The 25,852-nt window shown below is 40.6% G+C and overlaps 3 protein-coding genes across 4 annotated transcripts; 2 read left to right on the forward strand and 1 right to left on the reverse strand.

Annotated features, from left to right (window-relative positions):
- Positions 1 to 1,341: 1,341 nt before the first annotated feature.
- Positions 1,342 to 4,004, forward strand: cryba1a (crystallin, beta A1a). Its single transcript, XM_034097958.1, has 6 exons — positions 1,342 to 1,383; positions 1,779 to 1,844; positions 2,013 to 2,131; positions 2,584 to 2,725; positions 2,910 to 3,052; positions 3,722 to 4,004. Exons 2-6 carry the CDS (start codon positions 1,806 to 1,808, stop codon positions 3,867 to 3,869), a joined length of 591 nt encoding a protein of 196 aa, XP_033953849.1. The 5' UTR covers positions 1,342 to 1,383; positions 1,779 to 1,805; the 3' UTR covers positions 3,870 to 4,004.
- Positions 4,005 to 5,598: 1,594 nt separating this feature from the next.
- Positions 5,599 to 24,406, forward strand: cpda (carboxypeptidase D, a). Of its 2 annotated transcripts, XM_034097887.1 has the most exons (22): positions 5,599 to 6,383; positions 7,581 to 7,828; positions 12,711 to 12,853; positions 13,004 to 13,173; positions 13,547 to 13,732; positions 13,862 to 13,965; positions 14,087 to 14,278; positions 14,542 to 14,709; positions 14,912 to 15,021; positions 15,187 to 15,289; positions 15,618 to 15,760; positions 15,851 to 16,020; positions 16,129 to 16,431; positions 16,923 to 17,118; positions 17,461 to 17,596; positions 17,776 to 17,922; positions 18,247 to 18,345; positions 18,428 to 18,492; positions 18,828 to 18,959; positions 19,255 to 19,440; positions 21,417 to 21,519; positions 21,953 to 24,406. In XM_034097887.1, the coding sequence occupies exons 1-22, from the start codon at positions 5,740 to 5,742 to the stop codon at positions 22,177 to 22,179; spliced, it is 3,975 nt and encodes a 1,324-aa protein (XP_033953778.1). In that variant the 5' UTR covers positions 5,599 to 5,739; the 3' UTR covers positions 22,180 to 24,406. The 2 variants fall into 2 exon arrangements, with proteins under 2 accessions (XP_033953778.1, XP_033953776.1); XM_034097885.1 differs by having other exon boundaries at positions 13,547 to 13,965.
- LOC117457686 (uncharacterized protein C22orf31-like) lies at positions 19,458 to 21,410 on the reverse strand. The gene is made up of 2 exons (XM_034097888.1): positions 20,881 to 21,410; positions 19,458 to 20,755 (listed from the first exon to the last, which is right to left on the reverse strand). Exons 1-2 carry the CDS (start codon positions 20,896 to 20,898, stop codon positions 20,222 to 20,224), a joined length of 552 nt encoding a protein of 183 aa, XP_033953779.1. The 5' UTR covers positions 20,899 to 21,410; the 3' UTR covers positions 19,458 to 20,221.
- Positions 24,407 to 25,852: the final 1,446 nt, after the last annotated feature.

The raw sequence follows: 25,852 nt of genomic DNA on the forward strand, positions 1-25,852 counted from the left end.
ACAAAGGAAATATGAACACATTTAAAAATCAAAGCTATTTTAGACTTTTATAGTGTTTAACAGAAGAGGCGAGAGGGATCAGTTTCACTCTGATTCTAATAATCTAACCACAGGAATACAGTACTGATCAGTTTGACCTTATAACAGAGACACATTCACAAGGGTTCTTCCTCCAGGTTGTACCTCGTCATGAATTTAGCTCTACATTTTGAGATGGGAATTAAGATGCATTTCTGAGGCTTATGCATTCATGTGTTATAATTGTATCGTCGCCTTTTCAAGTCATATTACAATTACAGTAACCACGATATTAGGCTATACAGTAAATTGGTATCGATAGCTGATAGCATATACTGTACAAGGTGACCTGTCAGAAAATGTCCACATCAATTATCTCATCATCTTTCTGGGAGTGAATAAAATGTCTATTTTAAATACATTTAAAAATGATATTCGTTTTTGTAAAAGTTATTATTTTTCTACCGTTAGGTCAACTGGATTAATGGCTTTCACTGAAGCAATTTGGAAGAATTTCAATGTTGTTGTGAAGAAGTAAGGTACTTTTGATCCATGTTAAGGCTATAATGTGTGCTTTTATAATAAGTGATTTTCAAGAAATTGAATGAAAAAACAATTGGAGGATTAGGTTACATTTAAAGTAATATAGTGACTACAGGATGTGTAAGTGTGTGAGTTCTTTTGTATGCTCTGTATGTATGTGTGACTGCATGAACAGGCATCTGCCTGCCATGACCGTGGGTGTGCGTGACTGAACATGTGTGTATATAGGAGTGAGAAAAGGTGAAAGGACCCGAGATGAGGGGTTAGTTGAGGTGGACATGTCAAGCAGATCGGAGACAGCTCAGTGTAGAAAGAACACAGTAGGTACATTATTAAAAAACAAATCCAGCTTATCATAAAAAAAAACACATCTGTTTGGCTCCAGGATATAAAAACAAATACCAACAAAGTGAACTTGTTCTGTTTGCAACTTCATATTTCATTATTTTTATACTTGAACACTAAAAGTCTTTTTCTTTTGCACCAGAGGCACTGGCAAGACTATCAGCACCTGTAATGATCTGTTTCCTGGGCCAGGCTGTACCAGGACTTAGTCTGGCCCGCTGGTCATGGACCATTTGGAACTTGATTATATCCGCACTGGGCACAGTGCCCTGTATTGAGTCCCAGAGAAATAAAGCCCGGCAGCTCAGTGCTGAACAATGAGTGAAACAGCAATGTGCTGACTCCTGCCCCGACCCACAGGCCCAGCTGCCTTTCAGCACCAGCATGTATAAATAGGCCCGTTTACTCTTGGGTCAGGACATCGTTGTTGTGGAGCCCCTTGTGAGCACTGCACTGCAATTCTTTGGGGACGGTCAGGTAAGCCCTCCATCTTAATCCGTTCATCCTATAGACCTGTGCAGACCATTGTCACTTTACATGTCTGTACCTTTGTTGTTTCTGCAGAGCCACGTAAATGTATAAGCTGCACATGCATGCACATACTGACCACAGCTGCATCATCAAGTGTGGGCATGTCGTCTGCTTCAAGAAAGGGTCATACCTAAAGACATACAAATGACTATTTTCTTTCATATAGATTTTTGCTGTATGGAACACAAAGACTATTAAAATACCTCGTACAATTGATAATAAACCATAACTCAAAAACATACATTCTATTTGATGTTGAGGAGGTGACAGGTCGTGATTGAACTGTATAGCGTTCTTTAATATTACCATACATGTGATTCTCCCTGTTTCCCACACTGAAGGTAAATCAGCACTGAGACACAGATAGCATGGCTCTGAATAATCCCATCCCACTGGGACCATGGAAGGTGAGTGTGATGTCTTGCCACGCTTGATTAACAAAAGCAGATGACTTTCTTTTTTAATTTCATGCCTGGCCTGATGATATCAATGATGTGTGCCTGTGTCTGTACACACATCAGTGTGTGCGTTTTGCATGTGCATACTACATGTGTGCATTTTTGTGTCTTCCACAGATCACCGTTTATGACCAGGAGAACTTCCAAGGGAAGCGTGTGGAGTTTACCTCAGCCTGCCTGAACATCATGGAGTGTGGCATTGACAACATCCGCTCCCTGAAGGTGGAGTGTGGAGCGTAAGTTAAACTATGAGGACTATTATAGTAAACTAACATTAATAATATAGCACAACTAAAATCAGATCTTTTATTTACTTATTGGCTCATTTCGTTTATACATTTACTTAATAAAAAGGGGTGAAAACACAAACTAACCAAAACATTTTTCAACAGATAAATACAGATTCTAATAAATGATAGTCATATTATTACATATTATTTCAAATTTCGCCGTGGGCTAAATAACAGAGAGATTAAAACAAATAAACACAATGAATAAACAGAACTAAGAAACAACCAATATTCAGTGAAGAAAATGAAAACATAATCAGTGTCTCATATCTAATCATGAGTCTGTTTTGTTGTGATGATCTTGTGTGTGTGTGTGTGTGTGTGTGTGTGTGTGTGTGTGTGTGTGTGTGTGTGTGTGTGTGTGTGTGTGTGTGTGTGTGTCTGCTTTCTGGGGACAGCTGGGCAGGATATGAGCACTCCAGCTTCTGTGGACAGCAGTTTGTGTTGGAGAGAGGAGAGTATCCTCACTGGGAGTCATGGAGCGGCAGCAACGCCTACCACATTGAGAGGGTGATGTCCTTCCGCCCCATCTGCTCTGCTGTGAGTTTCTGTCTCACTGCTCTGGCTTCTGTTTCACCTCCATACCACATCTTGTGTGTCTCAAAAATATCAAATTGACTCACACAACATGTGCAGTGTGGTCTTATGTATCATCACGACCAGCCCCCCCCCCCACATAAATTAGATTAGTATGAGAAATGACAATGATAACATGTCTTTTCAGTACCACAAGGAGTCAAAGATGGTGTTGTTTGAGAAGGAGAACTTCTTGGGACAGCAGTGGGACATCAACGATGACTACCCCTCCCTGCAGGCCATGGGCTGGGGCAACAACGAAATTGGTTCCATGCAAGTTCAGAGCGGCTCGTAAGTCTCAACTTCTGCACTCCAATTCATAACTCTTTATATGTTTTCTGATTTGTGAAACCAATGTGTAAAATGTAGAAGAAAAACCTTTGTCTTTTTAAATGTTGTTTGTTGTTTCTGCTGAACCACATGTAAAGTCTGATGGCAGACATGCATACAAATAGTGATCCTGCACTAATAGATATCCTGTTGTAAAGAAATCAGTATTGGTACTATTGTAATTCTTTATTTAAACTATTTAAAAAAACGTATTGATTACTGTTACAAAAACATTTAGGTGAATGTATTAAACATTTGTTAAAAGTTATAAATATTGTCATAGGCCTACTGTATAACTTGAATTAAGATTGGTGGAGAGCAACATTTTATATTCTATCTATATGAATATTTTGAATATAATCACCAATATTTTCAATAACAATTGTTAAAAAAGATTCTATATTACGGTAATGCAAAAATTTGTTTTGTCCAAGATCATATTTCCCATGTTCTGATTGTAATCAACAAAGGAAGTTGTCAAAATGCATACATTTAAAATTACAACCAGATATTTGACTTAGTTTGCTCTGATATTGCTTACACTTCTGCATTCTTCTCGCATAGTTTGGAACTGTGGTTATTTTTCAATGATTCATCTCCGCCCTCCCCTCTTCCTCTCTCCTCCTCCAGCTGGGTGTGCTATCAGTTCCCAGGTTACCGTGGTTACCAGTACATCATGGAGTGTGATCGTCATGGCGGCGAGTACAAACATTATAGAGAGTGGGGCTCCCATGCTCAGTCCTTCCAGGTGCAGTCGCTGCGTCGAATCCAGCAATAAGACCTGCAACATCCTCCCCTAAACTCTTTACCTCCTTCTCCACCTCCTCCCCCTCTTCCACATCCTCCTCCTCCTCACCCCCTCACCCAGTCATTCCAAGCTTTATCCAGCTCCGTCAGACCTTATAAACCACGGCTGACACTTTGCTGGTGCTTCACAATCAAGATGTTTTACTGCACTTTTGTTTCTTTGCCAAATGAAAATAAAGAGAAATTATGAAAACAACAAAGAAAAGAATAAAAACATTTATTTAAGAGAAGCCCCTGACTGACACCCCCCTGAGGAGGAAAGAGGATGAAGTTATAGGCCTCAGGGTGGAGATGTCACATTGGTATTCAAGGTTAAACATGGAGCTGGTGATCAATGAAGAACGAATGGGCAACATGAAATAAACGGAAAAACAAAAGTCTGCTGCTAACCTCCATGCTCCATAGTTGTGATTTATTTTTGTATGATTTGGTTTGGAAATATATTAACACTAGCTTCTCTATCATACCGAAACTGAGCAGTGTAATCTAAGATACTATAACTGCATCGTATGTTCATTTGAGGGAGTATTACAAAAAATGAAAGTTTTACTTGTGAAAATAATGCAACACAACATGTATTCAATGCTGCTGGTTAATTATTGAAATTCAAGAGCAACAGTTATTTTGTGAGAAAATCATCCCCTGATATCAGAGCTCTTACCTGAATCAACAACTTAAAGCTTACTTTTAAACATAACTAAGTGGTGGTACACACAATAAGATTGCATATGTTACTGATAACAGTCAAGAGCAGCACTGATATGAAAACCACACAGTGAAATTCAACAGATGGAAAAACTGTGTAAATAATTTGTACAAAATTAAATAAATACATACATAAATAAATAGCAATGAAAAAATTAAAAATAAATAGGGTTGCTACTGAATGTATGCCATTAAGCCTTTTATGACATAAAAGGTGAGGTCAGGTCTTTAAAAACACCAAGCAACAAAGATAACATCTAAAAGCAAGTTTTTAATAAAATAAAATGGGGGCGTCCCTATATTTAAAAATGTTCTGTCAAGTCTAAGCAAAATGAGAATTGAGCATTATGAGAAGTATATACAGTACAGAGAGGTGTAAACAGGTGTTTAAACAGTTGTTTGAGTGTCTGTGGTCAGTCTTAGGGGCTGTTAGGGGCAGTGGTGTAAAGTGACTAAGTAGACTTACTCAAATACTGTACTTAAGTAGAATATTGAGAGATTTGTAGTTGAGTATTTCAATTTGTTGCTACTTTGTTCTTCTACACCACTACAATTCAGAGGTAAATGGTGTACTTTTACTCCACTAGATTTAATTAATAAAGTTAGTTACTTTGCAGATTTTGTTTAATGATGTGATAAATAATCAAACTTAAAAATGACTCGTTAAACCTTAAAGTAAAATTCAATAACTATTCTACAGCATACAACGTGACTAACCTGTTCCAGCTTTGACAACATTTCAACATCAATAATTCTAATCAAAACAAGCGTTTTATATTATACTGACATTCTGTCAACCTGCATAATGTGCATATGTTGATGCTAATTCTGTTGTACTTTCAGTTTGATTACATTTTGATTGCAGGACTATTACTTGTTGTCTGGACTTGTTCCACCCGCTTCCACCTCTGGTTCAGAACATAGACTGTATAAATAAACTCCACCGGTCCACCTTAAAATGTGACGTCAGCGTGTAGCGTCACCCTGTGCTCGGAGCGGAAGTAGATGGAAACAGCCAGGCTAGGGTCTGACAGCACTAATAATACGACTGTCGCTGGAGTGCCAAACTCTCCGGACCGGGTATTTCTTCTTTAATTTAAACGTCCTCATGGTGTAGAAGTAGAACATACTTCAACATGGTGCACGTTTGGGAGCGTCTCCTGACGAGGCCGAAACTCCGGGTGTCACTTCTTCTCGCCTTTCTTCTCTCTCTTGTTGTCTCCCCGGGTGACACCAGGACACGGAGCGTCAACCCCTCGACGGAGGTAACTGTAGAAACTTACAACAAATACTACAATTATGTTGACCTGACCATGCGTTTACAGTCCTTAGTGGAGAAATACCCTCACTTAGCTAACCTGTCGAGCGTAGGTGAGTCTGTGGACGGCAGGGAGCTGTGGGTGATGCGGATCACTAAGGACCCCAGTAGAGACACCCCGGGGAGACCCACATTTAAATATGTGGGGAACATGCATGGCGACGAAACCGTGTCCAGGCAGGTGTTGGTGTACCTGGTGGAGTACCTGCTGGCTGAATATGGAGAGGAGCCCCGCATTACTGAGCTGGTGGACACCACGGATATTTACATCATGCCCAGTATGAACCCTGACGGCTTTGAGAAGTCCAAAGAGGGGGACTGCGATGGACAAAACGGGGGTCGAAATAATGCCCTAAATATGGACCTCAACAGAAGCTTCCCTGACCAGTACGATGAGAAGGTTCTCAATCCAGTTAATATCCCCGAGGTGGTGGCTGTGATGAGGTGGATCAAGGAGAAAAAGTGAGTCCCTGTCCTCCATTGAACACACTGCACAAGTAAATATACCCAAGTACCAGTTTTGGGGTACTTTACTCTAGTATTTCCATGTTCTGCTACTTGTACTTCTACCTAACTACAATTCAGAGGTAACAATTAGACTTATACTCTATTGTATTCATGATATACCTTTTAGTTACTTTGCAAATATGGATTAATTATACACAAATAATCAACACTTGAATAAGAATTAGGTTTCAGCTGGATTAAGTTATTAAAATGAGTCCCACCTTTACTAGCTGTGATATTAAAACATCAAGAATTATAATCATTACGTGTACTTTATATTATTCTGAGATGGGCCATTCTGCATAATGAGTATTTTAAGTATGTTGATCTCATATTATCGTACTTTTACTTGAGTCACATTTTGAATCCAGGAGTTTTACTTGTAACACAGTATTACACTTTGGTATTTCTAGTTTTACTTAAGTACAAGATCTGAGTTCCTCTTCCACCCCTGCACATAACCCCCCCCCCCCCCCCCCCCCCTGCTGTGAGGTCTTGTCGCCCAGAGCACAGGTTGGAATGACTTGAGTAAACTTCAATGATCTTAAACACGTTGTGGTCATTGTGAGTCGAGTCTCACAGGAGAGGATTTGGAGAGGGACACACATTCCCGTCAACGAGCAACACTTTTCTTTGTCTCCTTTAAGACCTCAATAGGTAGCAGGGGGTATTCACAATAAAGTCAACATCGTCTATTTGATTGGGACACCATACTATCATAGTATTTCAGCTACTTTTCCGAGCAAGAATGCAAAACATCCAGTAGTTAAAGCTTCTTAAATGGGATCAAATGTTCTTGATTTATATATGCTATGAGTTAACATTTTCGCTAAATAGTTTAGTCCATAAAATGTCAGAAATTGTGAAAATGTCTATCTTTGTCAAACCCCAAAGATAGTCAGTTTAATGAGAAAAAAAACTGATTTAAAAAGCATGAAATATATGCAAATGAAGTCAGCAAATCACGGCAGCTTTTAAAACTGAACCTTTAATTTACACATGACGTGGAAGACTCGACTTAAACCCTGCATGTTTACATTATCCCTGTAGACATGCTGTGGAAACCCTGTAAGCGAAAAACAATTGAAAGCCCATACTGACCCCCAAGAGATCCCTGCAGGAGACATTTGAACTGAACCATATTCTCTCCAGGTTTGTGCTGTCGGGGAACCTGCATGGCGGCACCGTGGTGGCCAGTTACCCTTTTGATGACTCGGCCACGCACCAGCGGCAGGGCCACTACAGCTCGGCCGAGGACGACGTGCTGTTTCGATACTTGGCCCTGGTGTATTCCAAGAACCACCATGTGATGAAGACCGGTGAGCCCAACTGTCCCGAATCCCCCACTGAAAAGTTCAAAGACGGCATCACCAATGGGGCGCAGTGGTACGACGTGCCTGGTAAGATGATCAATTATATATTGTTTTAAATGCCTGGTTTAGTGATTGCATGTTTTCTTTATTGTTGTTGAATCTTGGTAGGGGAACACAAGCTGAGGTGACTTTCTTTTGGGTTGACCATACCGGACATTGATATTCTGCTTTGGATGTGATGATATCCAACCAGAACCATTGTTTGAGCTGTGTGGTTTGCACCCTCTAAGCCAGGGTTTTATATGCCTTCCGACCTGTTATTTTAAAGCTATGAGTTATAACACTCAGAAGGGAGGCACCTACAGTAGGCTTTGTGTTGTCACGGAGACAGCCAAGTGGGATTGTTGTGTTGTTTCTTTGAGCTATGAGCTAAGAGGATATTTTGATTCTCGTTATTGTTCTCTCAATAGAGAACCGCAGTGACGCGTCCTAAAACCCGGAAGTAAGTTAGCATTTTTACCACGTCCGGTTCCTTCGATAAAAAGCAATGCAATTTCTCCATAGGATTTTGGAAAATAGCTCCAAATAAGGTCTGTGTTTGACACAAATTGAAGAGACGGATCACGTTTTGCTCTACGACATTAAACACATCAGCAGTGACCCCGCTGGTGATTTTTGAAGAGTTTACGTGTCTGAACAACGATGGTTGCTAACAAGTGGCTGAATAGAACTACAGGAGTTGTCCAGGCCGTTTTACGTCTTTACACCGAACACGTAAACACTCGTGCTAAGTTTGTTTGCCCTGTTCTGCTTGAAAGCAAGTACCTGCCTCCTGCAAACTGTTAAAACAAATACTTCAACTTGTACACTTTACAATCTGTAGTTTTGAATATGGATCTTAAGTTGGCGTCACGTTGAGGCAGCGACCCTGCTGTAGTTCGTTTATAGCATGTTAGCATTTTGCTTCTTGCGACTAGATTTATGCTTCGAAAAAAGTAGGATAGACGTGTGGATATTATCCGGCTGAACAAAACGTGATCCGTCTCTTAAATGTGTTTCAACCACAGACCTTATTTCCAGCTATTTTCCAAAATCCTATGGAGAAATTGCATTGCGTTTTTGACGAAGGAACCGGAAGGAGTTTACATCCGGGTTTTAGAACGCGTCACTGTGGTTCTGTATTGCTTCAAGTTGTAGACAGCAGACAAGAAAATATGAAAGAGAACATATTTGTTATGTCCAACCTGTGTTGCTGCTTTTGATCTTGTTATCTGAAAGCCGAGATTATGACTTCCACCATAACCTTTGTGGTTGCTATTCACAAGCTACAAATCTCAGACTCAGGAACAAATGATTATCATTTCCTCACACAGCTTAAAGTCATTCTCATGATAAGGGTTTTTCTCAGATCACAAGTAAAAATGTAATATTTTCTGAGTTGAGTAGCTCAAGTTACATTCCATTCTTCATAAACAACACTTGTACGTCGGCTTGTACGTCGGCTCTAAAATTCAGTCATTGACGCACTGATATAATATTTACAATATTTAATGTATCCCTGTTCTCCTTTTTGAGTTTATTTTGTGTAGCTTATGCAGATTGTGTTGCTCTCTGTGTTCAGGTCAAGAGAAATACTCTGCATAACTTGGCAGAAACTTGATCATTGTTCTTTTGGAAGGGGGGGGGGGGGTTGCAGGTGGTGATGTTTGTTGCTTCAGGTTTCCGCACGGCTATTCCTGATAAGATGTGCCTTCATTGTTGCACTTTACTTTAGGTGGAAAGTGTGTCTATCAACTGGTGTGTTCCCAGGGGTGATCATGCATTTGCTTTGGTCAAATACGTAGTTGTCGGTAAACTGTACTGTGGCTCTCCAGAAGTAAATATATTTTGAAATGTGTTGCACGTTTTGTGCGTTAGTTTTCTGGATTTCTTTGAATGGAGCCAGCTGTTAAACTGGTGCAGGCACCCTTTGTTGCCCGCAATTAAAAATCGCTCAACAAATTATTGTTCCATCAGGACAATGTTTTAGGTCAGTTTATGAGTACGAGTAGCTTTTAACCACATTTGTAGTTCTGAGTTTGTGGTATTATAAAATGGCAGTTTGATGACAACTGTATGTTAATTATGTAAAGTAGTTTGGAGAAATGTGCTCGTTGTAAACAACAATAGCACGTTTCTTTAAGACCTGCTATAATTAGTTACAAATTTATTATTTTGTAATGTTGGTAGTTGAATTGACATTTTTAGGTTTAATAAAAAAAAGAAGTTTAGCTCGATAATCATTAGATGTCACTTTGTTCTACCACCAGCCCGGACCTGGAGCTGTAACTCATTACCAAAGCCTTGAGCACACACTTATAAATAGCAGTTAACGTTTGCCATTACTTATCTGTGTAAATGTTTACTTTATTTGTCACGAAAAAGGAAAAGCACAGTGATTTATGAAATGGCAGTTTTACCTGAAGAAGATAACTTTTTTGTTGTTGCTGTTTCTCAACTAAAGCGGCCCGTCTTCAGGCAGTTTAAATCAGCGATAGGAGCCAGTTAGTAAAGCTTTTAGCAGCAACAATATCCGTATCTCTAGATAAAGATTGACGGTAAAAGTGTTAAACAGTTGAGTACACAGAGCTGTGTCTGTCTGACATGTCCCAGTGGATAAAATGTCACTGCTAAAACTGGGCTAATGGCAGATGATGGAAACAGTCAAGACATTCTGTGACATAATGATTGGCCCAGGCAAAGAGCCAGAGCCGGGACAGGAGGTGTTTTGTTTGTGAGTCAGGGCTTGAAATAATGATTCAGCAAAACATGTTATCTTGTCTCATAATCTTTTGACACAGTCTGGCCTCAGAGGGCGTCCTTTACTTTTCAGCTTTTAGGTTTGACTATGTAACCCTCAGCACAACACTAGGCCCCTCTGTTGTTGTTGTTGTTGTTGTTGTTGTTGTTGTAAATGTATATTGTGGGGTTCTAAGCTTTTCATCTTACAATGTTTACTTTGTTGTACGATCTCTCTGATCTTTCAGAGTCTAAATGGTTTTAAACATTTATGGGTCATTTGTTTAAAGCTCTAGGCCTAGGTTTCTCTGACATATGTCACTGCGTTTTAGTAATGCAGGAGAACAAAGTCAAGAATATCATTTTACTTTATGGAAATGCAGCGTTATTGCCGTGATAATCTGAAGCCTTGAAAGTGCCTAAGAGGATACTGTTGGTATTCTATATGGATTTTCATTTTAAATGTTTGACTGACGCAACTTATCACTAAACCCTTAAAGTCATACTACATGTCCCTGTGCCCTTCTCTGCATGTTCAGCTACCAGCTCCGATTTGAGCTCCATTGTCTGGCCTGTGGTTTGCTGCTAATTTCAGGGTGTGTCTCTGGATCACTGTATCCGGTATACACACACAGGATATTTGAGTTTGGGTCTTACATAGGCTCTGTCTGTCAGCATAGTCAAGGTGTTTACTTTAAGTAAATGACACTCAATATAGGTTTGTTCAAAGAACTCTGTGCAACTCCCCGCCTAATGTCTTGTGACCAGCAGGGAGCAAAGGGTTGTGTGTCATGCGGTTCAGCCACGTATGGATTTCCACACATTGTCACAGCAGGATGTAGATCTAGTGTTATTTGCTTATCATTAGCACCTGGTATTCTCTAAAGGCTACGTTTGGTTTGGTTGACATAGCACCCTGCTGTCTGCGCTGCCACCCCAGGGGGTAAAACCTCAAATGAGTTACCCCGACACACAAACCCCACCACTGTCAAAATAAGCTCAGAGGGCATGGTCCCTATTGTCCTATTGTGTAAAGGTTTGGACCACCCACTTCAGAATGTATGGATTAGTCCTGGGTATACAATGGAGTTGCCCTTCCTGTCATTATTAAAAGTTAATCTGTTCTGTTACACGAATGCAAAATGGACTACTAAAAAACCCGTCTGAAACGTGTCTGCGGAGACCTTATCTTCAGAAGTTGCCCTTTACAGTTTCCAGTAAATGCCCGTCACCCTCGCTAAGTCCCAGAGCGCCGAACAGCTGCTGCACGGCCGGGGACGACTGGGAGGAACTTGCGTTTGTGGTGTATATATTTTTGTACGCCTGCTATCAGATCCAAGGCGTGTAACACATGCTTGCAACTTGTTTCTCCTTGACGTGAAAGGGAGGCATTGTAATGTTCTTAACAGCTGTTTTTTTACAGTTGGAAATATTTATTTCAAGAGGATTTTATCGTCATGCAAACCGATCACATTATATCAAAGTGGCAGAGTTATGGATTTCTAGCAATGATTGTTAAGTGCAGAAAAACAAGATGAACAAGGTAACACAAAGCCTAGAATAAAACAGCCCATTCCAATCAACTGTGGTGTTCAGAGTATTGTATTGCCGAGGCTGTGGATATTTGGTGTTTTGATAAAGATTGCTTGTCCATCACAGACAGTTTAGATGCCAGAGTTTTCTCTTGTTCTTTAAGACTGGTGGCAGACGGGTTGCTTTTCTGAAGTGTTTAATGTTTGAGCCATTTCACTTTGACTGTTGTAAAGTGGTGAAGGTGGCTGTTTCACTGGGATCCTGCACTCAGCCCCCCCCCCCCCAGCCAGAGGGCCTCCAGCTGCCTGCTGCCGCTCCGCTGGGATGGCCAGCTGAACAGCAGGTCCTCTTGTGTGTATCTCTGTTTGCCTTACTGCACATGGCTTGTGGCCACATTAAACACTCTTTAAACTGTGCCATTGAAGAGACAAAGCTGGACTCAGGCCTTTTCAGACCGTGTCCTTCTCTCTTAATAAATTAGCCTCGCACCAGAGAGAGGCATAGCGTGTTAAATAATTGACTTTACAATTTCCTGTCGTACACATCAGTTTAATTCAAAGATTGAGACACATTCTTCTCTTTTATATCATATTTAGTTAAATGTTTTGATGCCATTTCTAGCTTGATTTGTTGATTACATGGTTTCTCTGTTTTCTAGGAGGAATGCAGGACTACAACTACCTCTATGGGAACTGTCTGGAAATCACCATGGAGCTGAGCTGCTGCAAATATCCTCCTTCTTCTGAGCTCCAACAGGAATGGGATCTTAACAGGGAATCCCTACTAGCCTACATAGCTCAGGTAGAACTCTTTCTTAGCTAAATGAATGAATAATGTTAATCAGCATTATTTATAATGTTAGGATAACACCCCAATCTTTGGCGTACCATTTCTCCAGTTGAGCAGGATTCCCTTTCTTTCTTTTTTTTTTACGATACCGCTGTTTTACAGGTCCATATAGGTGTTCGTGGCTTTGTGAAAGAGGCCATCAATGGCACTGCCCTAGCCAATGTCAGCATCGTGGTGGCAAGCATTCGCCACAACCTGACCACAGGAGAATATGGGGAGTACTATCGCCTTCTACTCCCAGGAACATACAACATAACAGCTGTGGCCCCAGGGTGAGTAAAACCACTACAGTTACTCTGCATAGGGTTAAAAAAGGGTTATACATTAAAGGACAGGAATCACCTAATAAAAGGCTACATGATTGTCAGGTTTTCATTGCAATGACAGCTCAGCAAGCCACAATGAACAAAGCAAACTTAGTAGACAATAAGCTCACCCTCCATGCCCCTTAAGTGCTTAACTAAAGTAATGCGTGACTTACTTCCTCTAAAGGGGTTACAGATTAAGTCCTTGTTCTACTTCCTGGTAGAGAAATTGAAAGGAAACCTTTCTGATTACTCTTTTTTGGGTGTTAAGTCATCATAATGCTGCACTTCTTTTTAAGGTGGAGTAAAAGTACTCAAGCGTGTGTTTTTTGTTTTCCAGCTTCACACCCATGACAGTCAACAGTGTCCAGGTCGTGGAGGGCAAAGCCACAGAACTTAACTTTACCTTGGCCCCTGTGGTCACTAAGGCTGCAGGTAGCATCACTGTGAGTACAAACTCCATGCCATCCACCAATGACTCAAACATCTCCACCACCACCACCTCTTCTGACTCCACAAAGACCCGGTTAGTTCCTTCTAAGGGAGGCAACTCCAGCCCCGCTGTACGTCCACCTGAACATCAGCCCATTCAGCCTCAGATATTTCGTCACCACAACTACGCAGACATTGAGCTGTTCTTACGCAAATTCAACAGCGAGTTCCCCTCTATAACCAATCTCTACAAGATTGGCCGCTCCGTGGAAGGCCGCGAGCTCTATGTGATGGCCATCTCAGACAACCCCACTGTCCATGAGCATGGTATGTCTTATACGGTTGATTAAAGGAATTGGGATACTTTCTTTTCTTTACATGTCATGAAGATTCTGCTTTAAATGTTCTGTTCTGATAGATTTTCACTCATTCATTTTTTTTTCTTCAGGTGAGCCAGAGTTTAAGTATGTAGCCAACATGCATGGTAATGAAGTGGTGAGCCGAGAGTTGATGCTTAACCTCATCGAGTACCTGTGCAGTAACTATGGTACTGACCCGGAGGTCACACAGTTGGTCAACAGTACCCGCATTCACATCATGCCTTCTATGAACCCTGATGGCTATGAGGTAGCCATTGAAGGTAAGGGACATCAACTGAGAAGTTCTTACACATTCAACAATGAAGGTATAACCTGTAGCATTTTGGCATGTATCTTCGTATAAAGGGCACACATGATTCAAGCAGTGACTGAACTCAAATGTCTCCAGTGTATTTCGCTGACTGCCATCACATCTAAAGCAGACATGGCAAAACCACATTCACCGTCATGCTTTGTACATAAAAGCTTGCCAATAGCCTTTGTAAATGAAGGTTACTCATCAGAAGATGTTGTTTTCTCGCAGGTGATGAACAGGGCTACAGTGGGCGCAACAACAGCAACAATTTCGACCTGAACCGCAATTTCCCAGACCAGTTTGTTACCATCACAGAGCCCAGACAGCCGGAGACTATAGCTGTGATCAACTGGCTGAAGAGCATCCCCTTCATCCTGTCAGCCAACCTGCATGGAGGTACAGGCTCCTTATAAAATCATAATGCAAAAGATTGAAGTATTTAGTTTCAATACCATCATTTGATACGTCTTTTAATCTGTTATTTCTATTTACATGAATTCAAGTTACTTCACTAGAGGATTACTGTTCTGAATTGGCTTGGCACAAATGTAGACGTTTTCTCTACTCTCTGGTCTAACCTCTGTGATGTGGAATCTAGGCTCCTTGGTGGTCAACTACCCCTACGATGATGACAAAAAGGGGACATCTGAGTACAGCCCGTCGCCTGATGACAAAGTCTTTCAGCAGATTTCTAGAGCGTACTCACAGGTAACCGGACACTGTTGGATCCGTTTCAGTTTGGGATAATGTCTGCTTGTTGTAGTGGAAAACAAAGAGTAGAGGCAGAACAGATAAAGCCATTGACTTTTTGAAAAATCTTTGGAGGGACAAGGTTTATAACTTGACCACTCATTGATGTGTTTTCACTTGCAGGAGAATCCTTTGATGCACAATGGACACCCTTGTGTGACACGTTACCCTAATGAATATTTTGAGGATGGCATCACCAACGGCGCAAACTGGTATAATGTTCCTGGTAAGCCTACACCTTTTGTCCTCCTTTATTACTCGCCGTATTCATTTTCTGCTACACAGGAGGTTAGCCAAATCACCCTGACGCTCCAAACCTCTTTGGACAAATCAATTTCCCCTTTTATAGCCTCAAAACAGAGGATTGATGGTTGCGTTTTATTTACACATCTGCAAAAGGTGCAGATATTATAGTTGTAGAGCTCATTATTATCACTTATTATATTAAAAGTATTAAAAGGCCCCGTGTGCAGTAGATCAGAACATTTAAAAACCGCCACTTTGTGTTGTACTTGTTTTTCTGCTTTGTGTAACACTTTGTCTTTCTTCTCCAGGGGGCATGCAGGACTGGAACTACTTAAACACCAACTGTTTCGAGGTGACCATCGAGCTGGGCTGTGTAAAGTACCCCATGGCCAGGGAGCTGCCAAAACACTGGGAACAAAACAGACGGTCCTTGCTTGAGTTCATACACCAGGTTAACACATTTCAATATTGCCCAGAGCTTTCTCCCTCTTTCACTCAGCTTTGCATCCACTCATGTTTAGGTGGTCATCTGTCTCTCTAGGTTCACGTTGGAGTAAAAGGAACCGTCTCAGACCTTACGGACGGCACAGGAATTCCCAATGCCACCATTAATGTGGGGGGGATAGACCACAACATCACATCAGCTCGCACTGGAGATTTCTGGAGACTGCTGTCCCCGGGGACTTACTCCATCACCGCCTCTGCTGATGGGTAGGATTTGGATTTCACAATCAAAAACAAACAAAGAATTGACCATGAAGTTTCTAGATGTTTCTGTGCTTTTATTTACCAGTGCTTTTGTCTTTCTCTGTTGTCCAGTTATAAATCTGTGAGGACCTACGCCACAGTCTCTAAAGGTGGAGCAGAGGTGGTGGACTTCAGACTGACACGTATACACTCAGACTCCAAAGGCCAATCTCCCAAAGGACCCCAACCCACGCAGAACCCATCGGAGAAGAAATTCAAGAGCTTAATCAAGGAGCTGTCCCTCGGCCAAGGTTTGGAGGAGTTGGTCAGGAGCACGACCACAGATAACAGCTTCCGCTACAGAGGCTACAAGGAGCTGTCTGGCTTTCTAAGAGCACTCACACTGAACTTTCCCAAAATTACATCTTTACAGAGGTAATGGAACTAGCCAATGTCATTTGCTTTTCAGTGAACATGAATGTTTGATATCATACCTCTTTACTTCTCATTCCCTGCATACCAAAAGTCAATGCTGTCCTGATTATCTCTTTGGTTACTTTTCTTAAGACCAGACACTGCAGACAAAAATGATGGTTGTTTTTCAATTTCTGGAGGTTGGGCATTTTTCCTTGTATTTAGACCATTGGAAATATAACACAGCTATAAATAAATATTTAGATGTTTCTTTTTGACCACCTTTGTCTTTTTGCATCTGTAGATTTCTCCTAAATTCACCAAAAGTAAACTAGATATTGCGTCATAGACATTTCATTATTTTGGGAAAAAACAACACTTGCAATACAAAAAACAACTGTCTTAATCTAAGTAATCCGCTGGGGAAGCTTTTGTGATATGTATTAGTTAAAATCTTTATGTGTACAGTCTTAAAGTACTTGTGTATTCTGGTTTATTTCTTCTATTTCCAGTTTGGGCCAAAGTGTAGATTTCCGAACCATTTGGGCTCTGGAGATCTCCAACAAACCAGGGCAAACGGAACCGTCTGAGCCTAAGATCCGCTTTGAAGCAGGGATCCACGGTAATGCCGCAGTGGGCCCAGAGCTGCTGCTGGAATTTGCTGCCTTCCTGTGCATCAACTATGGCAAGAACCCAGCCATCAGCAGGGTGAGTAATGGGGTCATTCAGGAAAACACAATGTTTTGATTACCTGGACTGTGTCAACTGTGTACAGCACTAACTTCATAGGAGTACACACATTTTGTTTTCATTCTCTTGAGGAATCCACACTCTTTTCATATTTGGGATTGGCTTCAGTTAGTTCTGTAACCAGTTCCAGTAATGCAGCATGTGATTCATCATTGACTGCAACAGTTGGTTCTGTAACCAGTTCCAGTAATGCAGCATGTGATTCATCATTGACTGCAACAGTTGGTTCTGTAACCAGTTCCAGTAATGCAGCATGTGATTCATCATTGACTGCAACAGTTCTCTGTTTCCCTTCCCTAGCTGATCAATGAGACCCGGATTGTCATCGTGCCTTCTATCAACCCAGATGGACGAGAGCAGGCCATTGAGAAGCAGTGCAACTCCACCCAGGGCTTAACCAATACTCACGGCAAGGATCTGGACACAGATTTCTTCGGTCAGTTGTCTGAATTTGTGTGTGTGCAATCAGATTCAAGAAAGAAAACATATTTAATCATCTTGTTCAAACTTCAACTCTCAAAGATGTGTTGTGAATGTCACAGATACACCATTGTTGAATGCACTCACCTCTAAAAGATTAGCGTCTAACATTTCCTGTTCCTCTTTTTCTTTAAGGCAATGCGTCACAGCGTGTGGTCGAGGCCCAACCAGAGAGCAGAGCCATGATGGACATGATTCTCGACAAGAGCTACACTCTGTCTGTAGCCCTCGATGGAGGCGCTCTTGTTGCAACATACCCATATGACAAGCCCGTCCAGTCGGGTAAAACCATGATGCAAAACACTGCTTTTAAAAAAAAATGCTTTGTACTTTTAAAGCAATCTGCATGATGTATTATCTAAAGTATTTACTCATGGAGGTTTTAATCAATTGTTGAAATGAAACCACTATTATGATTGCACACATTTGAGATTGCCCTTGGGGCTGTACCAAAGGAATGTAATTTGTGTTGTTAGTTTTTACTCTCAGCCTGCCTGCACATGACTTTGACAAGCTTTTCATTTGTAGTTGTAATCATACATTGTACAGCAGCAATTAGAAAAGGGATGATTTGGCTTGTACTGTACTCTTTCTTGTTTTTGGCAGTTGAAAATGAGGGCACTTTGAAGTACTTGGCAAGTGTCTATGCCAATAACCACCCTAAGATGCACCTGGGGGATACTGGATGTTCAAACAACGGGCAAAGTATGTTCAAGTACTATGAGTAATTCATGTTGACATGTTGGAATTCAATCTTAAATAAATGTATGAAACTTGTTTCTGTCAGTGGGCAACATCCCAGATGGAGTGATGAGGGCAGCAGAGAGACAAAGTCACATGGGGAGCATGAAGGTGAGTCTCTCCACCCCAGTTTCTGTAATAGCAGTTTCTTAGTTTTGCACTTCTGGTCAGATGCCTAAACTTACATTTCGTCACTAGTACATGTACTATGTAATGACAATAAAGTTGAATCTGAATCTGATCTGAATCTAGTACTTTCTTTAGAACTTACATTTGGGGACTTTTTTTACAAAATGTTTATGTATTGACAGCTTTTTGAACAGTTAATATTTTATATTATATTACTTTGGAGATATGTCAAATAACAAAAGTTAAAGCAAATCCTGAAATAGGATTCTACCACAGTACTTTCTAAAGTATTATTGTGTGCATGTGTGTCCTCCCAGGACTTCAGCATGGACTTTGGCCACTGTCCAGAGATCACGGTGTATAGTGGCTGCTGTTTGTTCCCTCCTGCTGAGCAGCTGGCCACACTCTGGGCGGAGAACAAGAAGCCTCTCCTTAGCATGTTGGTGGAGGTATGACGCAAGATTTTATCAGCAAAACACAGAAGTTTAATGGACTTGTTTACCATTGTTTTTGTAGATTTTTAACAATCGTATAACAACTTCTACGCCTTTGATACGGATTTTAGGTTACATATATATATTCTGAAAGTTATGCAGCAGTATGTAAACTTGCAATGTATTTAGTGCTCCAGCTTTAAACAAGTATTAAGAAATACTAATATAAAACAAGGATTTAAGATTTATGATTGTTATTTCCTTCATCATCATACAGCCTTAATTTCCCCTCCATTTGTTCCCCACCCAGGTCCATAAAGGGGTGCGTGGCGTTGTGAGGGACAAGAGTGGAAAGCCTATTGTTGGGGCGATCATTGTGCTGAATGGTGGAGTGAGGGTCTTTACTACAGAGGGGGGCTACTTTCATGCTCTGCTGGCTCCTGGCAACCACAACATCGAAGCCGTTGCTGATGGCTACCAACAACAACGTCAAGAGGTACGCTGTTCTATAAATATCCTGCATTACGCCTTCTAGGAATGTACTAGCTTTTAAGGCAAATGACTAGATTGGAATAACGCCTGACAACAGGTTAACTCCAATTCAAAGTGCCTAACCGGGTGGCCACTAGATGGAGCCAAATGAATGGCTTGGATACCAATTTAATTTCTTCCACTCAATTTATTTAACAAATATTGCATTGGTTGACTAAAGACTTTTAATGTAGTTTAGTTTGACTCATTCTTGTCTACTTTCTTAGTTTGTACACTTTTCCCTAGATCTACTGCATTTGGTAGAGTGCTGATATTCAGACGTATAACCTGAACCCTTCAGAGGCCTTTTAGTAACTTTAGTTCTCTAAAGGTTACAGCTTCTAATGAATGTTCCATTATGATCACTTTTTAAGCTTACAAAAACATGTTCTTGGCCTTTTGGATTAGTTTACATTATTAAACATTAACAGTTTTTAGATCAGGGGATGATAATGCTCATAACAAGTGCTTATATTGTCTGATTTGAGAACCATTCACAGATTTTGGTTTAATTGGTCTTGCTTTGTTTGTATTTTTTGAAACTGCTTTGAAGAGGAGCTTTATTGTAAATGTCAAACAATTGAAATGTTTTCAACTCACATTTTAGACATCAATCCATCTGCCACAACTTTTCAAGGAAAACAAAATCTTAATAAATAAAGTATCAAGTGACATAAAAAGAAAAGTGATGGCTCATAACAGGAAAGAACATTTCTCATAATCATACAAAACTCAGCAGGAGGATATCACTGAGGTTCCCCATTACTTTCAATATCTATGAAAGGTGTCGGGCGGAGCACACAAAACCTCTCCAGCACCTCCAGCTTTCCATTTTGCTCCTCTGAGATCTGAAGTGTGGGGTAGGCCAGCTCTTGGAACAGACGGTCCTTTATGTCACGGCCCCGCTCCAGACTGTAGGCTGCGAGCTTCCCGCAGGGCCTGAAGAGCAGAGGGTCCACCACGGAGCGATACATCTGCTGGAACTCTGGCACTGTGAAGCCGTGGATCATCAGAGGGCCCGGCTGGGTGTTTGACACGCTGACGGAGGTCTTCTCTTCTCCAGTGAGGCCTCTGTGGGGCAGATTGAAATCAGGAAGAACGGCAGCATTTCTTATATATCTGCCATCCAGGGGTTTCTGGGGGTCTGCTTCACTCTGCTCACACAGACAGTCCAAATGAGTAGCTGGGGCCACCATGTATTTCCTCTCTTTAGTCGTCTTCCCATATTTCTGAGGACATCGAATACTCCTCCTTAGGCCATAGGGACGCATTTCATTCCTCTGAAAGAAGTGATATTAGTTAGAGTGATTCAGGAGCTCTGTGGGCTTTTCTGTGTGATACTGTCAGAAAGCTAGCAAACAAATGATATTGGTAAAGAAACAAAAGGATAAAGAGCAACACTTACTTTTTGACAACAACTCATTTGGAGTTTGTTCAGGCATCACTGAGTCAGGTCCGAAGCCCCACTGTTTGAAATCCGTCTTTCTTGAGCTTTGAGCCGAGATCTCCCATTTATTTTAGATTTAATTATATATGACACTGAATAAATGAGTGACACTTTACTACCCTCACTGTGGAGAAAAGTCAGAAAGTGAATTCTGAAATCGACCTCTTAGAAGGAAGTTTTCATTTAGGATATTTATGAGCCAGCACACTGAACCTATTTTAGAATGACCAGACAACCTGCACCAGATTAAACTGAGCGGCCACACCTGCAAACGAGGCGTGCTAATTGGCTAATCAACCTCCCCACTCAGTAGGGAGCTGTAGCCGTTTGGAGAAACAGCCAGATGGATGAGATGATGTGGTAGATGATGCATTTGTAATCTTGTGAAACATTTGTTAATGTAGTTAATGTTAATGTAGTAGAGCAGTTTATATTCAGAAGCTACCACAGCCAAAGTAAAAACAGCTGTGTTATTTTGTGTTGCTGTATTTCAGGTGGTGGTGTCTTCCTATGAAGCTGCTACCTCCCTCATTATTGAGTTCGACATGGACAACAACATATTTGGCCTGCCCAGAGAGTTTGTGGTGGCCAGTGCAGGTAAGCCATACACTTGAACCTGTGTTGACTTTATGCGACTTTATGTGACACGTAAAAAACAAAACAATATAATTTTTGTATTTTGGCTTCTTTAATGTTCTAAATTGTATTCCAACATGCAGTCTAATGTCTATTTGAATTATTCCTAAAAAAACGTTTTACTAGTGCCTTGTAGTTCTTGTGAAGCAACTCTTGCTAGTGATAATTCTCAAAACTTCATCTTGTATTTTACTTTTGTTGTCTTTGACACAAAGGACATGCAATCAATAACAATCAATAATTACTTTCTGAAATTGTATTGGGAAATATACAATAAAACTAATTTTCTGCTTTTTAGTGGAGTATTTTTGCCTTTTTTTAAATGTTATTTCATTTATAAACTAATTATGGTAAGCAGACATTCTGAGTTGTGTGTTTCTCTTCCTCCTCGCAGCGGCCTCCATGACAGCGTTGGTAGTGACGGCGTGCATCATCTGGTGTGTGTGCGCAGCCAAGTCTAATCGTCAAAAAGATGGCTTCCATCGCTTGCGACAGCACCGAGATGATTACGACGATGAGATCCGGCTCACCTCCATGGGCTCCAAGAAGTCGTTGCTTGCCCACGAGTTTCAGGACGAGAGTGAAAGCGAGGAAGATACACTGTACGCCAACACAATCTGAGAAGGATTACACCAATGTCGCTGTTGGCTCAGTATTTTATTTTGATCTCCCCTTAAATGTAACCAACAAGGAACAGGTTGAAGTCCAGATAGCATCTCTGTCTCCCTTTTATGAAGGAGATAAGAGTGATAAAGACACTTTGTTCTATTATACCAACAAGCACTAAAGACTTACTCAGATATTACTAGTGCTACTAAATTATTTCTTTAAGAGCATCCTGCTGGTGTCTAGACGGAAGTGTTCGCTCCCTTTCTACCTGACTGGATCAGGACAAAAGGACAAAGAGAAGGTGATAAAAAGAGGGTGAGATTACTGAAGGTTTGGTCCCCCGTCTGGCCTTTTCACAGGTTTTGAGTTTTACTGCATTTTCATTTCCGAGCCACATGAGTAATAATTTACCACAACTTGTCCTGCCTACCTAAGGAATTCCAGCCGAGGAGTCCAAATACACCCCAATTTAGATATTTAATACACTCTGGATGGAAGTGATTCATCCTACACAATCTCCCCAATGTTTTCATGCATAACTTTCAACACTGCTTTAGCTATACAATTAGAAATCATGTTTCCTTTATCAAAGAAAGCATTGTCACATGTAAGTTTCCAAGCCTTTAGAGACTGAATCCAACACTGTGCCTTGGCTTCTGTAAAGTTTAAAGTCTGGTCGGGCTGTAGTATGTGACCGAAAGCAGCAACGTAGCTTATATTTGATCCAACCTATACTCAGGTGGTATGAAAAGAGATCACTTCTGAATAAAAGATTGCTGAATTCCAGTGTTGCGCTGTTTCTGCACAGGTGACTCTAGGCTGCCCTTGCCTGGGTTCAGTAGTGTTGTATTTTTCCAGCGAGTCAATGTTGTGGCCAGAGCCATTACCATGGGCGATCTTCTGAAAAGCTTTAAAGCTTCAAGGAGAGTCTGTTACCAATGAAATGCTTGAATGAAACCTGCCCAGTAAGTGTAGGGTGCTTTCACGTATGCATGGAGGTCACTTGCACTAAATGGAAAGCAAAGATCGTCCCATATCATTGGCTGAGGATAACAACAATGATTCTCTAAATATGTAATCATAAAAAAAAGAATGTATTTGTGTTTCTGTTTTTTGTTGTTTTAACTAAAGATTTAGGATGTTTTCACACTGTCTGGACATTGTAAGTTGAGTGTGCCCTTTTTTGACACATTCTCACTTTGTTTCATTATAAGAACTATCGATTCTGTTCTCATTTGTGTTTGATTTTATTCCTCCACTAAACATTACTTTGGAGTGCATAGGTTTGTCCATCATTACTGATCACCGTCTATGCATCAACATCAGGGCCGAAAATTCTGCATGATCTAAAGGTCTAGTGCAAAGAAAATCATGTTTTCCAAACCTGTAGTCATACCAATGTGGTTGAAAGCTGCGAAAAAGCAAGCAAATTAGTTGAGACCTTTTCACACAAGTTTACTCCATACATACCTACCATGTGTAAATATAATATGCACTGTTAGAGATTCCCCATCAGAAAATGGTCAGGTACTCTGAAAAAGAGCCTACCAACAGACTGCCTTATTGGTGTTAAAGAACAATGTAGTCTGGTGCAAAAATGATAATGCAGTTCTATGCCATTTCTCTCACATATTGAAGAGGCGGTGGACATTTTTTTTAGTAGGTTATATGGACTCAACAAGGAAGCAGGTTTGTTTGCCGATATGCAAGTGGACAGTTAATTGAAAAATAAAAAAGTATAACTGTTGGTTATCATGAGCTGAAATGCCCAACATGGCACTTGATCATTAAAATCCGATGGCTGTGAGATTGGTGATGCCATGCATGTTTTCAAAGAAACTCACCCTTTTTCAAGTAATTCGCCTTGATTTTTTTTTTAGATGATTTCCTTCTTTACTTTTATCAGATGCAGCTGTCATCAGTAACGTTTAAACTGATGTGTGTAGAGAGACAGATTTGTATTATTTTTCTTTCTTATTCTGAGTCTTTCAATCCGTGTGTCTGAATTTTTGAACGTTGCGCGTGTCAGTCATGCAGTGTTTGTGTGAAGATTTTATATAGACTGAAATCAACTGTAAATAATGTTTGCAATTGTGAATGGGGAAAATAAATGAACGAATAAATACATTCATGTTAACCGTGAATCTACACACAGCAACAATAATTATAAAAACCTCTGTGATCATGACATGCTAACATACAAACTCAAAACACAAATAAAACACCTCGCGTCTCTTGATTTTGTGTGGTATTGTGCTATTCTTAACTGGGAGATTGGTGCACGCTGTGACCTAGAAAGTCTAACAGGTCGTAATTTAAGATGTTGATATTCGAGGAATTTTAGGAGGGGAGAATGAAGAGGCCACATTGGGAAGGTGTGATGCATCAAAAAAAATCTAAATCGCACAAGTGAACATACAGTTAACCATGGTTATTTAAGCTTATAAATCAATCAACACACCTTTTTTAAATAGCCAAATATTACAAATTACAGAAACCTATGGGTGATGTCTCGGAATTTTGATCTTTGAACCAAATGGGCAATGCTAGCCTATATGTGCATACACAAAATGTTAGTATTCATTTTTTTTACATAACGTAAATCCTTTATTTACATTGTTACAGCAAAAAGACTACTATTGATAGACAAAATAAAAACAGTATTTAGTAAAGTGGACACTTATATTGTAAAAATTACTTAAAATAAATACACATTTTAAGTATAAAAAGGTAAGTAGCAGCATTATGAAAACACAAGTGAAACAAGTAGAAAGTAATGAAGAAGCTGCAGGATGACAGACGTAAATACAATATTTCCTAGTATATAAGTAGGCCTACACATTGCACAGTTTTATGTTATGTTGTTGGGTAGTTCAAAAAATAGGAACATATAACTGAAGATTGTCCGGCAAATTTGACAGTAGGCCTATGCATATGCAATAGTGTGGTTGGGAGGGTTACTTTGTAAATGTAATCAGTTACTGATTACTGAATACATGGCTCTGAAAGTAATCCGAATACAGTTACAGTTACGTGTTTAAAAAAAGTAACTTTATCAGATTACTTTTAGATTACTTTTGGATTACTTTCTTTTTCCATCACGAGCACAACTGAAACATCACATCTGAAACGATGTAACAACATAATACACGTTCTGGGGATGCAGCTTGGGATGTGAGGAGTGAGGGACACGGCTTAGAACGGGCGTGTCGCCTTCTGTCCTGCCAGTGTTGGCAGGACATGAATTAAAATGTCGAACTCGGACTTCATTTTAAGGACATTTCGGCCAGGGGTGTAGAGCTATATTTGTTTAAGCACCGGATTGGCAAAACAGGAGACTCGGTGCAGCAGTCTGCCTTGATCTATGAATTCATGTCCGTGACACTCACAGTATCTGCTGCCCACAGCTGTTTTATAGAAGGAAAACCTCCTTCACTTCATGAAATCTCTGCAGCACCAGGAGGCAGCGGGAGGGTTAACTCAGCCTCTAAGAAGACGAGCGCGCAGTGCCTTTCACGCAACGCCTTCGCTGTGTTTACCTTCAGAATCATTATTAGAATCATGTTTTAACCATAACACACACACCTCTACACGCACACGACTTAAACGCAGACTTTTGTTCCTCCATGTTTCGTTGTTATTGTTTCACTGAGCGGACCCGCCCCTTTTTTTTCAAACGCTCCCT

Source organism: Pseudochaenichthys georgianus, chromosome 13 (assembly GCF_902827115.2).
Source record: "Pseudochaenichthys georgianus chromosome 13, fPseGeo1.2, whole genome shotgun sequence".
Lineage (NCBI taxonomy): Eukaryota > Metazoa > Chordata > Actinopteri > Perciformes > Channichthyidae > Pseudochaenichthys > Pseudochaenichthys georgianus.

Bases quoted from the DNA above. Each gene is read 5' to 3' on its own strand.
- cryba1a (XM_034097958.1), top strand. From the start codon at position 1,806: ATGGCTCTGAATAATCCCATCCCACTGGGACCATGGAAG. The intron at 2,726-2,909 runs GTGAGTTTCTGT...ATGTCTTTTCAG, and splicing joins TCCGCCCCATCTGCTCTGCT to TACCACAAGGAGTCAAAGAT. The intron at 3,053-3,721 runs GTAAGTCTCAAC...CTCCTCCTCCAG, and splicing joins ATGCAAGTTCAGAGCGGCTC to CTGGGTGTGCTATCAGTTCC.
- cpda (XM_034097885.1), top strand. From the start codon at position 5,740: ATGGTGCACGTTTGGGAGCGTCTCCTGACGAGGCCGAAACTCCGGGTG. The intron at 6,384-7,580 runs GTGAGTCCCTGT...TATTCTCTCCAG, and splicing joins AGGTGGATCAAGGAGAAAAA to GTTTGTGCTGTCGGGGAACC. The intron at 14,279-14,541 runs GTAAGGGACATC...GTTTTCTCGCAG, and splicing joins CTATGAGGTAGCCATTGAAG to GTGATGAACAGGGCTACAGT.